General features: G+C 42.5%; 2 protein-coding genes across 5 annotated transcripts; both read left to right on the top strand.

Moving 5' to 3' along the window:
• Positions 1–400: 400 nt before the first annotated feature.
• grhl3 (grainyhead-like transcription factor 3) lies at positions 401–9,835 on the top strand. Its single transcript, XM_004540437.3, has 15 exons — positions 401–548; positions 2,084–2,252; positions 2,372–2,430; positions 3,266–3,530; positions 3,645–3,884; positions 4,562–4,673; positions 4,787–4,881; positions 5,388–5,546; positions 5,643–5,712; positions 5,821–5,942; positions 6,809–6,834; positions 6,954–7,039; positions 7,145–7,230; positions 7,442–7,506; positions 8,818–9,835. The coding sequence occupies exons 1-15, from the start codon at positions 532–534 to the stop codon at positions 8,933–8,935; spliced, it is 1,689 nt and encodes a 562-aa protein (XP_004540494.2). The 5' UTR covers positions 401–531; the 3' UTR covers positions 8,936–9,835.
• A 2,312-nt stretch (positions 9,836–12,147) lies between these two features.
• On the top strand, positions 12,148–16,288 carry cldn23l (claudin 23-like). Of its 4 annotated transcripts, XM_012922373.5 has the most exons (4): positions 12,148–12,591; positions 12,764–12,849; positions 14,236–14,418; positions 14,635–16,288. In XM_012922373.5, exon 4 carries the CDS (start codon positions 14,794–14,796, stop codon positions 15,535–15,537), a length of 744 nt encoding a protein of 247 aa, XP_012777827.1. In that variant the 5' UTR covers positions 12,148–12,591; positions 12,764–12,849; positions 14,236–14,418; positions 14,635–14,793; the 3' UTR covers positions 15,538–16,288. The 4 variants fall into 4 exon arrangements, with proteins under 4 accessions (XP_012777827.1, XP_012777835.1, XP_004540492.1 ...); XM_012922381.5 differs by lacking the exon at positions 12,764–12,849 and having other exon boundaries at positions 14,366–14,418; XM_004540435.6 differs by lacking the exon at positions 12,764–12,849.
• The last annotated feature ends 892 nt before the right edge of the window (positions 16,289–17,180 follow it).

Raw genomic sequence — 17,180 nt, 5'->3', positions numbered from 1 at the left:
TAAAGAAACCAAAACCTTTCAGTGAAATAATAATGAAGGGGTGAGAGTGAGCAATGATACTGAAAAACTATTAACATCTTAAAGCTGAGTTCCTGACCTCTGCTGCCTTTCTCAGAGTCATTACCAAACATTTCACACCTCTGGGATCACCAGTCTCCCCTTTTCTTTTCTTTTTAATCCAAAATGTTAATGAGATTCAAAGCTCTCCTGCCATGGATTGTCATGCAAAGTGAACTCCGGGCTTACACATTCACAGTCATGGTTTCTTTCCAATTTGGGAAGAGATCTACACCTTCCCCTCTTCACCTGTCCTATCACACACCTGTTCCACACCTCTCAGCCAATCAGAGGGGAGAGGAAACTTTGTCCGGGCATGAAATAAATCTGGGTCCTCTTCAGAGAGAATCACAACACTTGACTCATCTGCGTTTCACAGCTCTTCCCTGTTAGACTGAAGAAGAAGAGAATCCCCTACGAAAACTGAAGAGTGGAGATTAAAGGAGCCTATTCAAGCTGACTTGGACTGAAGACATGACCAAAGAGACTGAGTAAGTTCTTCAAGGGTTTTGTTTTAGGTGTTTTTTAGCTATTGTAACTGCAAGTTTTTTTTCCCATTAGGTATTTTTTTGTCTTTCCACAAGACAAAAACATTTTTAGTTTGGACTTGGTATAACACAGTGAATGGGTTATTTAAGATTCCAGCCTGGAATCCCCCGTTCTTCTTTGTCAATGGTACCCCATGTGAAAGGGAGCGTTTTTCAGGAGAAAATGTGCCTATCACAGCTTGTGTGTGTGATAAATTTATCACACACACAAGCTGTGATAGGCACACACAAAGTTGGCGTTTTTTGCTGTAGTGGGTCTGCTTCTACTTGCGCTGTCACTAACCTAGGGGGCCACAGAGCACAAAAGGAGCGCAGAAAATAAGAACCTCTTCTTGAGGTGTTGGAGACAAGGGGTAATGACAGCATGCGCTGCATTGAATTACGTAATGGTGAAACCCAAGACACGAGACACCCCCCCCCCCCCCCCCCCCCCCCCCATCCCCCGCCCCCCTCCTATGGACCAAAGTTAAAACCAGCGCTGTCGGCTTGTTTTGGGGGAAATACGCAGAGAATAACTTGTGTTTGTTGTTTTGGGAGGCTGCTGCTGAGTGTGAGACAGGTGCACCTCTGAACAGGTGTACCGGCTTTGCTTAAGGATTTGTGGCATAGCTAAAATTTGAAAGGACACTAGTATAAACTGAGGCTCTAATCTGGCAACCAAAGATTTTGAGGTACGCAGTTTTCCATGCTCATATGTATGTAATGTATTTTTAGCTTTACAGATACTGGGCTGAATTGCATTAATCAGCAGTCATCCATTAATGCGTGTGAGAAGTCGTGGGATTTCTCCCTAAGCGTTAGTTCTGTTGCGGCTGTTCACACCTGTGGTCTTTGCCTCATGTCATCACATTTGATTAACTGTTTATCTAGGTTACACTGCAGCTATTTGTTCATTAGCCGTTTAAGACAAACTCCAAAGGGGGCTTATCCTAACAGTTCTGATGTTAACAATTCAGTGTCGATGTGAGTCTCTACAAACAAATACAATCCCCAGAACCCCAGGCTCTTTGTGTGTGTGTGTTTCCAAGTGAAATGAAAAACCAGAGCTCACCTCTGTGACAGCTGTGGGTTTCTGTTTACTGAGCAAGAAAATCTTGTCATCTCTTTTAAGATCTGAGCAAATATGAGAGTTTATATAGGACTCACAAATGTAGTTTCTCTTTCTTTCACCACACTGGAAACCAAAAAACTCTATGCGTGTGTGTGTGTGCATGTTTATGGGTGGCCCCTGAGAGATGTTACTCAGCACGGTGCTTTTGCAATCGAAACCCTACAGGCTACAGGACAAGTATGTGCAGTGCTCCAGGGCCATGGTAAATGTCAAATCCTGATGGCTAAGCGATCGGAAACATAGTGGGTCTGCTATTAATTAGGACTTTAAAACTAAATAGTTATAGTTTGATATTTAAAGTTGTTTCAGTGTATATTTTAATTTGAAAGTCACCCTGCTAATCTAAACCCTTTCTGGCCTGTTGTAGGACTCTGGGACTGGTCTTTCAGAGCGAGAACTTCAGCTATAACAATTACTCAAACTACGCCATGGACTCCTGGTCTTATCTGGATAACTCCATAACTGAGCCGAACCCCTCAAAATCCAGATTGCCCGAAGAGCTAACAGCCCTCTCGATGTTTTATGAACAGTGCAAGGTAAATAATGTATAAGCACTAGTTGTGTTAAACCAAAGTAGTTCATCTTGAGTAAACCTAAAGATTCATTTTAATTTCCTGACACTTATCGCATTTCCCCCTTTTTCCTATTTTTCCAGACCCCAAAAGTGAATGCTGCCTGCAGCCGCACAGGCAACGTGTGCAAAGTACCAGAGAGGTAAGACAGAGTTTCTGCAGCTGCTCCCACACACACACTTTCACTCACGCTTCACAAACCAGTCATGCCTCTGACATTGTTTCCATGTATCTATAGTCATTCATAGTCATAGTCATGTCACTCTTCACCGCACAGCTTTAAATAGTTATTTCAGTCCATTTTTTTTTTGTCATTTCTGTGACAGGTAGCATGACTCAGATACTCAATCAGTTGTCACTGAACTGAAGTTATTCGAGTAATAAATACAGAAAGAGAAAGGCAGGGCTTTAGGAGGCCGTAAACTGATGAGTGGGTAATCCTCTAGTCAAACACAGTCAGAGGGATTGTTGTCTTCCTCTCAAGCTCTTCCATTCATCTACCCTTCCTTGATCATCCTCTCTGCCTTTCTTAAAGAGTTTCACAACAGGAGGACAGGTAGCTGTTTTTTCTCATTTTGGTCTTTATATTCCTACTCCTTGTTAGGTATGTGAGAAAGGCCATTGTTGGGGCTCAGTGTTGTTCCCTCAAACATTTTTATCCGAGAAACTCAAACACAGAGAAGAGGGGGAAAAAACTGGATTAAGAGACAAACAGTTCCCGCCCAGAGTCAAACCGGGCCTTTCTACAAGTTTGCAGTAGCCGTGTGTGTGTTGAGACGCAAGAGGTGCTTTTACTGACCGTTGTACGTTTACTCTGGCAGCCTTTAAGCTTCTGTAACGGTTAAGGGCACACAATAGCCAGTCACTTCAACTATGTTTGTTTCCTTGATGTGTTGTTACCTGAGTCATGATGACATCAACAAGGTGGATTTTCTGTTATAGCTAATCTTCCCCCCCCAACTTCCCCATCCTGCCAGGAATCTGCACCAGACCAATGAGATTTCTCCACTGGACACGTCCGCTATCGCCATGAAGATTCTCTCTGAGAACCTTCCCATCCAGCCCAGCAATGTTTTGGGATCTAAGCAGATCCCGCAGATTTCCGTTCCCGCCACCTCAGAAACATACACCTCGCTGACCAGTGTTGTGGAAAATACTTATGACAAACAGGAGCTCAGCAACTTTTTTGAATTGCTGCAAAAGTGGCCAGAGAACACTGCTTTCCCTGACCCCAGCACTGAGGTAAACTTAGTACCATAATTTAAAGTTAAAGCCCTGTCTCCCATATAGTTTTAAAAGCTCTGTGCTGTTTCTTTTTTTCCTTCACTAATCCATATATCTCTGTGTGGCTATCAGAATCTTCCCTACAGCGACCCCTTCCCTGAAAACCATTCCAGCCCAGTCTACTCCCGCTCCTACACCAGTTCCCCATCTGAGAGATCCAGGAGTGAGTTCCAGTTTTCTCTTGGGGCTCCTGCAGCTTCTTCTCACAAGCCCAGCGAGCTCCCCATGGTGTATCTGAACAAGGGACAATTCTACCCCATCACTCTCCATGGGGTGGAAAGCAGCACCTGCATTACTGCCACCAAAGTCAAGGTGAGCCATCGTGACACATCATCAGGAAAGCAAGGACTGCTTTTGTTCTAAGTTATTCTCCAAGATTTGTTTTGTTTTCTGTGTGTGTCTTATGTAAAAAAAAAAGATGACTATTGTTACATCCTTCCCTTCGGGCATTTTGTTTTTTCCATCAAGCCAAATAACACCTGAATTCTTTGCGTGCCAACAAGGCAACCCTTCCCAAATATCTGTCCCTCCCTTGGAGACAGTTCCTTTAATGACTAATACCCTGCTGACACCCTGCACACCAGGTTGGTGCATTTAAAATGACAGCATCCTGCCCTTTATAATTTATTCCTACCTCAGGGCAATGAGGCCAGAGCGCAGTACAGCTCACCTCAGCTACATTTGTCTGATGTGACACAAGCAGAACAGAAAGCAAAAAAGGAGTGGACAAGGAGAGAGGAAGGTGTGGTGCGGTTTACAGCCGTTTTCTTTGTCAAACGAATCGGAGGATAAGAATACACAAAAACACATGCTAGCTCAACACAAATAACTGGTGACAATTTGGGAGAAAGGAAGGATTTGGAGTGATGGATGACGTGCGATGAAGGAGAATTCTTAGATATGCGTGCAGGTGTAAAGAAATACGTACCAGCTAGACAAATGAATCTAATTTTCCTGCTCTTTTTGTCACCTTCCTTTCTCCACTTCAGACAGTGGTGATGGCCGTGTTTGAGAATGACAAGAGCCCAGAAATGCAGCTGCGCTTCTGGAATCACTGGCACGGACGCCAGCCAACTGTCAAGCAGAGGGTCATTGACATCGGTATGTTCTTTGCACATGGAAAGTTACCAAAAAAGTTACAAAAAAAATACTCCACTTTCTGTTGTGCCTTTCATACCGCTGTTAAAAAACCGTTTCTCTTTGTTTTTTAACAGCGGACTACAAGGAAGTGTTCAGCAATGTTAGCAATGTTGAAGAAGTGGCCTTCAATGCTCTCTCTTTTGTGTGGAACCCCAGCGAGGAGGCCAAGGTAAACAGACCGGCACAAAGATGCACCCACATCACTATCACACAAGAATGCACAGACACCTCTGACTGTAAGGCCAGTTCTATGAAAATAAAAGAACAGGTGGAAGTTTTAGAGGAAAATAGTGGAAAGGTAGAACAGGTAGGTGAAGGAGAAAAGGAGTGGCTGTGGTGGGAGTGGAGGAATCCCAGAAATGTGTTTGGCCCTAAGGCTCTTGTCACAACAACCGGCTAAAGACACGACAGCTTATGCGAGCTTCTCTGTGGCCCAAAGGCGCTGGGGTGGGGCGAACCTACTGCAAACGGCACGGAGCAGGAAGGCAGGGAACTGTCTCTAGTATATATGATCACAGGGAGAATGTGTAAAGGCCAGAAAAAAAGAAATCTGTCTACGAAACATGTCATTATGATCCTACTGGGACACATGAGCAACAAATGAAAAACATCAGTAAAAGCTGCCCGACACCATAGTGATGTATACATATAATAATCATTTCTCTTTTCCTCCAGGTGTACATTGGGATCAATTCCCTGAGCACAGATTTCTCCTCTCAGAAAGGAGTGAAAGGCCTGCCCCTGAACCTTCAGATCGACACTTACGACTTAAGCTCAGGAAACGGCCAAATGATACAGAGAGCTGCTCTCCAGGTCAAGATTTTCTGTGATAAGGTAACTCGCTTCCATTCCATTCATCTTCTTATACGAGCAAACATGCGTTAATTGAGTCAGAATGACTTATCTAATGGTGTAACTGTGTGTCGTCAGGGTGCAGAGAGGAAGATGAGAGACGAGGAGAGGAAGAGATCCAAGAGGCGAGGAAAGAACACTAATGATGGTAACAGTTAGCACTGGAAATGGCAGCACAACCTTTATAGGACCTTTTTTAATATGCTATCTGTGAAAGTCCAATCTAACATCCCTCATTGTCCTCCTTTGTTTGCAGCTAAATCTTTAGTAAGTAGCTCCATAGGCAACGAGTGCACCTTCTTCCAGACCCTGGATGACCACACCACCCAGCCAGTTCTCTTTATTCCAGAGACACACCTGTCCAGCTTACAGCGCATGGTAGGTCCTCATTTAACAACAGTGCTACCCCCACCCATCCATATCCTTGCAGGCAATAGGGCAGGCACGAGCAAGGCAGGGGAGAAAAAAAAAACTGTGGGAAAGTATGCGGTGGGAAAAGTGGGAGGGTGGGGGGATAGTGGTGCCAGAGAAAGTGAGGTGAAACACAGGCCTGAGATCCGATGAGCTAATTGGAGTCGAAACCAGACACAAGTACAAGCAGCTACAGCTGCTGACACCGAGATTAAGCTATGAGCGCTTTCACAGAAACACATGCACGCACGCACCTGGTGAGACAGCACTCACACCTTTTATGCGGCAAGACACCCTCATATCCTCTGTTTCTTCTACTCAGATACACTTGCATTAGTAGTGTGGTGAGAGTGCTGTTCAGACAGGACATTTTTCCCACGCCAGGAAGCCTAGAGGAGCATGCAATATGTTCGGATCAATAATAAGAGGGTTCATGGGTTAGATGTCATTGCTGTTAGGTCCATTATACAGCTAGTCCTGATTTTCAGTGGCTAACACAAAAGAAAAATAAAGAACAGGAAGTTGCAAAATTGCTTAACAATGTGACGCATCACAGTTTTGTATTGCATAGCTAAAGCAGAAAATATCTTTGATTTAACAGTATGATTAAGCGTAGGATGGTGCTATCAGTGTCTCTCCATCAGTGTCCACACTTCCGCTGCTCCGTTAGAGGTTATGGGAAATGCAGCACTAAAATGATGATAACATTCCTTTTCTTTTAAAGTGTTAAGCATAGACAGCTCTGGGAAGGTGGGACATTAGGCAATGCCTTTATCAGTAGAGAAGCGTCTAATCAGATCTCTGGTCTCCTCTCGGTTTCCCTGTCTCTATAGGCCACTCCCATGGACGAAGCGGAAAGGTAAGCATAGTTACGCACACACACGCACAAAAAAACATAACATTTAGCCATCACAGTCAGCATTTTCAAACAGAAGCTAAGTGGCCGCTTTTGTCTAATGCAAATGTTTGCACTTCCAGGAGTTCTCTGAAGAGGCTGTATCCAGACAGAGAGCAGACGAGCTCCCCAACCAACAAACAAGCTCGCAAAGAAGATGCACAGAGAGGTAGATAGAAACATGCAAGTCTCATAAAAAAATCTAAGTTAAATCAAAATTGAAAAAAAGTGTCCTCTTTGGTGTTAAAAAATGTTTTTTCTTGGTTTATATTAGTTCTTCTGTACGTGAGGACAAACTCTGAAGAGGTGTTTGATGCCCTCATGCTCAACTCGCCAACGCTGTCGGGCTTGCGAGAAGCTGTAAGTATCACATGATTGCTTTAAAGACACACAAAAACACATTCCAGAGTCCTCTGACTTGAGTTTCCTGAGGTGGGGATCAAAAGCACCTTCACCTGTTTACTTCTGTATTCACTGGAACATTTGTACCATACCTTTTTGCCAAAAGTGAATATCATATTTCTTTCATCAGATCATGCTAACAGTCTTCTCGTTCCTTTACTTTCCTCAGATTTCAGAAAAGTACGGCCTGCAAAAAGAAACCATCGGGAAAATCTACAAAAAATGCAGGAGAGGGTGAGCGTCCTGTTCTTTTGTTATGACTGTGATTTTACAAATTACCAAAAACAACTGAGATCATTGGTGGCACTAAGAAGCTTTCTTTTCCAATCCAAACATTTTTTGAGGAATTAACCATAGTGAAAGTGAATGGTTGTCTTGGCCCTCCAACCTTTCCGAGGTTGCTGATACCCTACCTCTCACCCTGTGATATCTCAGACAGGCTCCTGTGTTGCAGACAGATGGATAGACTAGTTAGTCTCACCAAGTGCACCTGTCGCCATGATTTGCATTGATTTTGGGCTTATTTTGTTGTTTTAATCTTATCTTCCCTTAAGGAAGCGCTTGTTGACAAACCGGGCGGGTAGGTTAGTTGGCTCGGCCCTGGAATGTTTTAATTGCAGCTCTTCTAAAGGAAAACTATATGACTGAAAGAAGATGAAAAGATTTTTTTAAGTCCTGCTGTTGAGTCACTGGCAATGGCTGTACTTATTTATGTTTTCATAACATTATCTCTTTGGAACATCAGAAAGCGGCATTGAAAGACGAAATTCCTGATATGATAAAGGCTTTGGATGTTTCCACTCGCTAGCTGAAGGCTGTCTGTCAGGTTTACAATTGTCACGCGTCTTTCAGCTCAATGGCGAAAGGTCATACAGGTAGCTGCGCTTTTTCCACGATGAATACGGATGCTTGTTATTTTAGATAGGAAGGGTTTACAACTAGCCGCGAAAGAATAATTAGCAGAATTTCTATGTGGCTGACAAACTGTTGATAGTCTGTGCTTTTTCTTTTTGAGACTTACTGTCAGTAGCTGAAACACCTTTGGGTAATTTTCCTGCTGCTTGCTGGAAGCAATCACTGCAGGGGGAGCAGCTAAACTAACAGGTTGGGTTACATTCTCCCTGCAGTTCCCTCCCTGTCTATTGCTCTTGTCTTCAATCAATCCTGTCCTTGCAGGCAGAATGCACGGGCCAGTGGTTAGTTCAGTCATTACAGCCTTAAAGGCTAGTGTTAGTGCTGCAGAGGAGGAGGAGGCGGAAGAACAGGGTGACCTGATTTTTAACTCCTACTGATGCAGGAGATATACCGCCTCTGTCTTTCACTTGAGATCTTCTTCCAAACAAAAGACATGTTGTCTTTAACCCTGGCAACCTGTTTGTGTCACACCAGGGTGAAAGGTTGAGTACACTGAACACATTATTAGGCTGTTTGAACACCGCAGTTTTAGAGGCGAATATGATTTTCTCTAAATAGGTTAATGGTTTTGCACCTTGTTTCTCCACAGTCCCCGGAGTAACCCTGTCTTTTTGTTTGTCTCCCCAACAGGATCTTTGTCAACATGGATGACAACATCATCCAACACTACACCAACCAGTCAGCATTCCTCATCGAGGTTTCCGAGTTGGGCAACGGTCAGTTCCAGGTTACCCTTGTTGAAGTATGAGAAGAATCAGCCACCCACTCTGCTGAAGGATGAAGAAATAAAGATGCCAGTTTGATCAATTTCTTGAAGCACTGCCTGAGCAGACAGAATGTAGGATGTGGACTTCCAAAAAGCGAGAAGAAAACTGAAGTGAAAGCAGCACCCCAGTTTTTTACTTCTGCCTAAAATGTTGTACATATCATTCTTCTTCCCCGTTCTTGTGATTGTGTTAACGTCAGAGCAATAATGCTCAGCGGCCCTTTATGTATTTAATGTAAATAGGTTTTAAGAAGACAGTGTTGTATGAGCTATCTGTGTACATATAGAATACCAGTTTCCATAAACTGCTATGTATTTCATTTTTATTGAAAGAGCTCCGTGCATGATTTGTGCACAGCATTTTTTAAGCATTTTTATAGGTTACTATTCTAGCTGCTTGCGATGTACTCATCATTTCTTCTATAAAAACACAATGGTGCGTTTTTTTCTTACTCTCAGTCTGCTGTCACTATTTTTTTTTACTGCCAAAAGTATCCTCCTCTAGGTTCCTGTTAGTTTCACAACCGAGATCACCCAACACTGGGTTGCATTCAGAACCTAAAGTCAGACATTTCCACCCTTAAAACCACACATGAGTTAGTATTGGTCATCATTTAGCCCCTAAATTGTGGACATTTCCTGACTGTATGGTGATATCACAAATTTTTTTTTTCTGGAAACACTTCAAAAACACCCTCAACCCAGCCAGAGGACTTTCACTGTGTGCATGTATATGCATGTGTAAAAACTTGTTTGTTTCTTTATACATTATGCATCATTTCAAAGCGTGCATGTATCCCTGCGTTATTTCATAATTTTACAATCAGGTTATATTGGTCAAGCATTGGCCCTTTTGTATGAAAATAAAGAAAATGCATAAGAGATTTGGGGTCTGTTTCTGTTTTTACAGCTCTAACTGAAATAAAAAAGAGATAAATTAGCAGTGGGAAAAACAAAAGATACCACTTGTGTAGAGGAGGTGTGAATAATTACAATTAGCCTAGGAGATTAAGTGCATATTGGAAAATTCAGAAAGAGCTGATTGCTCTCTACACATCAAACAAAAGCATGAAACTGATCTGTGCCTGAGATTGGTCCTCTCATATTCTGAAAGCATAAATGTTAAATAGGTGTGTGTGTGTGTGTGTGTGTGTGTGTGTGTGTGTGTGTGTGTGTGTGTGTGTGTGTGTGTGTGTGTGTGTGTGTGTGTTATTCAGACTCCAACAGACAAAATGTGCAGAAAATAGTATATTTGCATGAGACATTGTGAGAGGTGTCAATAAAAGTGAAAAGCATTGAAAAACAAAGTTTTCACAAGACTTTGCAGTCCTGTAAAAAAATGAAGTACTGTCTAATTGCCTCCATAGGAATTAAGGGGTTAAGTAGCAGCTAGGTGCTGCTTTGTTTTAATTGATCATCAGGAAGTGTGAGAACCTTTGTAAAAGCAGATGTTTTGGTGGTTTGCTGGTCCAGAAGATTCAGGTGTGTGTTAACACATTGCCACAATGTGTCTGTGAAGGTTCTCAGTCATCCAGGTCATCGTAGTCAAAGGAGCTTGCAAAGAAAAGCGTCTGGACTTCTTTAAGTTGCTTGAAGATGTTTCACCTCTCATCCGAGAAGCTTCTTCAGTTCTAAGGTCAAATGGTGGAGAGTCCCAGATATAAACCTAGTGGGAGTAACCCCCCACAGAGGGACAAAAGGACCCCCTGATGATCCTCTAATTGCCTGAGCCAAGGTGTGAAACTGGGTGTGGGTCCCAATCAGCCAGAGTTTCGGGTGTGTTCATTGTGAAACCTGGCCCCACCTTATCATGCGAATTCCTGAGGTCAGATGACCCAGGATGTGAGTGGGCGTTAAGGCGTCTGGGAAGGGATCTCAAAACTGGATTATAGATGGCAAAGAGTTGGTGTCGTAAACCCCCGCCTCTGTTCAAAGATGGTCGCTCACAGTGGACATAGATGGCTTCTTTCACTCCTCTTTCAAACCATCTGTCCTCTCTGTCCAAAATGTGAACATTGGCATCCTCAAAAGAGTGTCCTTTATCCTTAAGATGCAGATGGACTGCCGTGCGCTTGTGAAGTGGCTGTTTGGTCTCTCCAATGTAGAGGTCTGAGCATTCCTCGCTGCACTGTACAGCATACACCACATTGTTAAGTTTGTGTTTAGGAGTTTTGTCTTTCGGGTGAATTGCCACAATGTTCTCAGGGATGGATGTCCTTGCAAATTCACCCAAAAGTCAGGTCGTGCAATGCTAAAAAAAAATACATCTTAGGTTTACAATGTTGCATATGAACAACAAGATGTCTGGATCAAAGTCCTTAGGAAAGGAGATGTGAAAGCATGATAAACAGAGGCAGGAAGCACAGGAAGCACCTCATACCAACTGTCCAACAGTAGAGCACAGTGGTGGAGGTATGAAGAATTGTTTTGCAATTGTTTAACAGCCTTTTACTCGGACCGAGGCAGCTTGGAGTCTACACTAGAATCAAGTATGTGATCATCGGTCCAACAGCTAATTTTAAAGCTAAAACTGGGTCATACAACATGACAGTGATCCCAGGAACAACAGAATGTCTGGACCTCAACCCAATTGAAATGCTGTGGCAGGACCTTGAGAGTAAAGGTCATACAGAAAGCAATGTTGCTGTAGGTGCTTCTGTCAATTAACAATCATTGGATGTACTTTTTTCACACAAACTGAAAGAGTTATAGATCTGGCATGTGACGGAACTTCTTTGTCCTGAGGCTTTATTGGGGTTGCAGCTGTATGCATCTCTTTTTGACATTAAAACTCTAACAATCAAGACATTTCTAGGTTTGTAGTAGTTTCCATCATACAGTATTTCTCCAATGCATCTCCACAAACTGTGACTTTTTAGTGGCTCACACCTTTCCATGTTCAAAGTGTATCCAGCCAAAGACACCTACAGGTTAAACTACCCTTTGACCACTATGACTGCCTTCTCTTCCCTTTTGCAGTGCCTGTCTTGCAGTGTTTACTTCATGTTTCAGCCAATCAAAATGTGGCATGAAGGAAAAAGGATAAAAATGCTCTGCAGTCCCACATAAATTGGGACACCTGCCAGTGTGGGAGTGATTGTGCAAGCTTGTGTCCCTATGTCCGTGTTCTCAAAACAAAACAGGATTCATAAAAAGGCAAACAATAAGCAGTCAGATTTTGATTTTCGAACACCTCTATGTGGTCGAAAACAGGCAGATTGAAGTGTTGGTATTACTCAGAAAGCTCCCCACATTCCCTACTTGGCAACAGCGACAGGGAAAAGCAGGGAGGGACTGTCCTAGATATAACACAGACATTGGCAAGTCAAAGAGAGAAACACATCCAGGAGAAAGTGGGATAGCGGGGAAGAGAAGCAGACAGCTGAGGAAGCAGCCAGGGGGGAAAAAAAGAGGAGGGGGCAGACACAAGGACACAGACATGAAGACAGAGGAAATTGTTGCAGAGGCAAGTGGAGAAATTTTTAAAGCAAGGGCAGATGAGAAGAAAGAGGGAAAAGAACAATAAAGAAGTCGTCGCACCATCTGCTCCCACAGAGAGAAACATGTTAGCCATTCAGACGACAGCAGGGAGGCAGCCAGCGATCTGCAGTGAGATACAAACAAACCCCTCCTGAATGGTAAGTGACTGCTACTTCATGGACTGTGTCGGTGTGCGTGCATGTGTTTGTATTTGCTCCAAATACGCCTTCATGAGGGAAAATGCTATTAAAAATGTACTGCATGCTTGGAATTTTTTGGCTCATGACTGACCTTTTTATGTCTTTCTTTTCTGCATCAAACCTAATCAAGCACCTCAGGGAGCTGCACTGCATTTACAGTCATTACAGTGGCAGTAATCAATGGACTTGGCAATGCGACAGCTGCAAGAGTAACAAGTGTGTATAGAACATAATTCATACCTAAGTGAGACTTTGTGGTGCACATGAAAGCCCTCACAGGTGGCTCAGAGCTTTGATTCTTGTCTCTGTCATCTTCTATGATTTTTATGTCATGTCACTAAAGTCAAGCAAGTGATATTTGTGTTTATGAAGCTTGTGTCCCGCATCCACATCCAGACATGCATTCTCATGCAAAATTTCTACTCTAAATTCTACAATTGTCTCTGCACGTTTAAAACAATATTTTTCTAGTACGTTCTGTCCTTTCCTGCCCACAGCTGCTTCTTTGCAAAGTGTAATCTCCAATTAAATTAAAGAGGAACAAGACTGACTCAGTCACGCTATATGTCATCAGCTCCCAAGCGACATTGCTGGAAGTAATATCTCGCCATCAATTATAGGTCAGATTTACAAATGTGATTGCTGTTGGATCAATATCTTCCTGTAAGTTATAAGTTAAGCTTAAAAATAGGCATTCCTTTGTTTTCTTAACCTTCAGATGCAGGATCATATATATATATATATATATATATATATATATATATACATAATTTGTAATAATAAAGAAAAGATGATTAAACAATTAATGATGGATAAGAATCTGTGTAATATCTGATATGTTAAACTATAGTTGCACTTTTTTTTTTTACTTTTTAAATGTTTGCATTCTTATGTGTACAGCTCACTAACAGCTTGCATGTTTTGTGACACTTTATCATCATGTGCCTTAGATAAAAATACTTTTCTTTGTTAAAAACTTTTTTGTGTAAACACATTTTGCTTGGTATAATAATTTTCTGCTTATTATTATTATTATTATTATTATTATTATTATTATTATAAGAAACAGCCTCAACATTTCTAGTCGTCCTCCTTTGCAAAAACACAGTGAGCCACGTCTTACAGCATTGTCATCATAACATCTTTGCAGACGTTGTTTGTTTAACAGAGATGTCCGGCTTGTTTGTCTGCATGATTCACTTACGTCTTCACTCTGTCCTCTTCTCCTGGGACATTCTTTACTGTTCTGTCTGAGACTCACTCTGCATTCAAACAGTGGCCTCACATAATTACTAACCCGACTGAATTCTACCAAGGTCACAGCTGGCCATCAATCCTCAAACATTAAAAAAAAAAATAGTGGCACACTCATCATACACACACATACGCACGCACGCACACACTAAACTCAAGTATGCCAACATTTGTACCATTTGTACACATGAGATCATCACATCTTGTGCAGAGAGAAGTCTTGTGATAAACACAACCGCACACGCATACTGCCACGTTGAGCCTGGCCAGGTTATTGTATCCTAGCAACAGAGGCAGCCATCGACTGCTCTGGGTTTTTGTGTGTGTGTGTTTTTTTTCCCTGTCCAGCGCAGGAGCAGTGAAGCCAAACCTCCTTCTGCTTTCTCCGTCTGCTCGTGCACTTGTGTTTACTCCACTTCAGCTCTGCCTCTGCTTTTCTCTGTCTCTCATCATCGCATTGACCTTCTCTTTGACTCAGGCAGTCAGAATGAAGAGCCTGCAGATTAAACACATGAGACTTTCGTTTAAGAGGTACTGGGCGAGCTTTTTTCTTATTTTATCGTGTTAAATCTTTAATGTTGTGATCGTTGTAGTGACTGTCTTTGCATTTGCCACAGTCTTATTTATAGCTCTCTAAAGCTCTTTGTGTTTCTTGTCAGAAAGTGGAGGAGATGTTTGTGACACAAATTGATTTTTTTTTAAACACAGGATTTTATCTAACTGTTCTTCTTCTTCTTCTTCTTTTAGAGCAGAGTAAACCATGCCAAGATTTGACCAGCAGGCGATGTCTCTGTCTGGAGAAACAACCACTGTTATTTGTGTTTTGTAAAATATTTGTAGCATACTGAACACTGGTACTGTACTATTTTTTTTATTCCTGACAAGCTGGATTTGTGAGAACAAAAGATGCACACTCCAGCCTCCATGGTGATGGGGATCGTTTTTGCCCCCTTGGGTTTGGTCCTAGTCTTCACTGCTGCCATCACCCCCCAGTGGAGAGAGGGACAGGCACATTTGGGAATGGCAGGACCGGGAAGTCTGCTCCGGTCAGGAACAAAAAGTCATGGGACCAGGTCCAGTTCAGTGGAGGCACTGATCTTGTTGCGCTCTGATGGACTATGGGAGAGCTGCCTGCAGGTGGAGCGCTCTGACTTGAGGCAGTGCTGGCCTGTGGCTGGTCCGTATCAGAGAGACCCCAGGGTTCGTCTGGCACAGGGTTTGGTGCTAACCTCATTGTTCCTGTGCGGCACTGGCATTGTCCTGGCTTGCATCGGGGTCCGGTGCTGGGCAGATCTCCCTCTAAGAGGTGTAGCAGCCTCAGGAGGACTTCTGGTGGTGACAGCAGGGCTGCTGAGCCTGACTGCGTTAGGGGTTTACACCCACAACCTTAAAAGACTCGGGATGGATCCAAGTCAAAGGATTCATAACCCACGGTACCCACACCTCAACTTGCATCCAGCTGGCTCGCTTTACTTTGGGTGGCTGGGTTCGTGTCTACAGGTGTTGGGAGGCGCCGCTTTGCTTTTCAGTTTCAAACGACCACGATGCCCAACCTGCCCATCTAGGCATGAGCTGTCTGTGTCTCCCTGCCACTCATGTCCAGAAATGACCAACAAGCCTGACATGGATGTATATGAAGTTAGTTGCTAGAAGCTTGTCCAACATTTTAAACTTTAAGAAAGCGTGGACAGAAAAGAGAAAAAAAATAGCATTAAGGGCACTTTCTAAACCCATTTTTATCTTTTCAGTGTGTAGCTTATGTAATGAAAAGTCATAAATTCATAAATGACTGTGGACTACCAGACATTGCTGCTTAGTAATGAACTGTCATGCAGGTTTAAACATAATGGATGTAGCTCTCCTTTAACACAGGAACAAACATGATCTGGGGGTGTAAATAAAAACAAATGGATGAATGTCACGTTAGAAAAAGATTCAACATCACGCTGCCTTTAAATGCAACATGTGGTGAAATACGATTGAAGTATTGCTTTGTGTTGCCTTTACGTTGTAGCCATGCATTTGTACTGTTAAGAAGAAAATTGTCTGAACAGAACTGTGAATCATAGATGATGCCAGCAGAAGCCTAAAAAAATAGCTTAAATTCTTAAGGTCATCACACTCGGTTTCATCTGTATTAAGCTGGTTGTTAACAGAAAAAAAAAGCTTTACATTTATATGTGATATCCTGTTTTGTTGATGAATTTGCTGCTCTTGAGCACAGGAGGAGCTTTCACTGGGTAACATTATATTTCTGGAATAAGATGAGCACTATGAATATTAAAGAAGGCGTCACAGGAGGATATACAAAAGGGTATTTTCTATTCCTTGCAAATGACTGGTTTGTGTTGTCATTTTGTGCTCATATTTGTTGCACTAAATAAAAAACTATTTATCACAATCTGTTGCATTTATTTATTTATTACTTTTCAGATTAGGTAGGTTATGCTGCAATGAAGAAAAACGAAATCAGGAAATAGGAGCACATGCAATTCACTTATGAAGATAACTTTGGAAGCTAAATACATTTACATGTTTAATATGGAAATAAATTCACATTATTTGTCTTAAGACGAGGCCGAGAGCCAGAGTGATCATCTCACATGTTGTACGGCAGACAAGTTCACTGCATTTAAACCAAGCAACATTATGTGAATAGATGTTAGATGTGAATGTTGCCTGGAGCCACGTGGAGAGATCGCAATCCGATGTGAGAATAACCAATTCAATCGCTTCAGCTGGCAACAAACAACCTCAGGAGAGGAGAGAAATTCACATCATGGTTGAGAACGCAGGTCTTTGAGACCTGCTCGCACAGAACAAGTAGCTCATAAATAAACATTTTATCTACTTAGTAGTAAACGTCAGTGGACGGCTTAAAAGAGGTCTCAGACACAGAGGAGGGTGTAATTCATGCACTGAAGACAGACACACACATTTAGAAACACAGACACACTACTTTACCAAGTCTGGGCAGTTATCTCCCACTCAGTTGCGGGAAATCACAAAACATCATAACACTCTTCAGTGATCGTTACACTCTCTTTTTTTTAATTGAGCAAGTGAAGGTTACAGTATAAAGCAGCAGGGTCGCATGGGATGTCTTAGTATTCAGGAAGACATCATCTGTCTTAGTGCATTTACAGCAGATCCAGGCAAAAGGTAATCGAGAAACTCAGCTGTCACGCAGCTGTTCTTTATTCTCCTAGGATCCAGGACCCGGTGTCCAAATTTTGGGTTGTCTAGACCACAATACTAAATTTTGCTCTACAAGGGCTGGATATCCACTTAGG

This window comes from Maylandia zebra, linkage group LG19, assembly GCF_041146795.1.
Source record: "Maylandia zebra isolate NMK-2024a linkage group LG19, Mzebra_GT3a, whole genome shotgun sequence".
In the NCBI taxonomy this organism is placed as follows: domain Eukaryota; kingdom Metazoa; phylum Chordata; class Actinopteri; order Cichliformes; family Cichlidae; genus Maylandia; species Maylandia zebra.
Note: the sequence above shows the minus strand (reverse complement) of the source record. Positions and strands in the feature narration are given on the sequence as shown.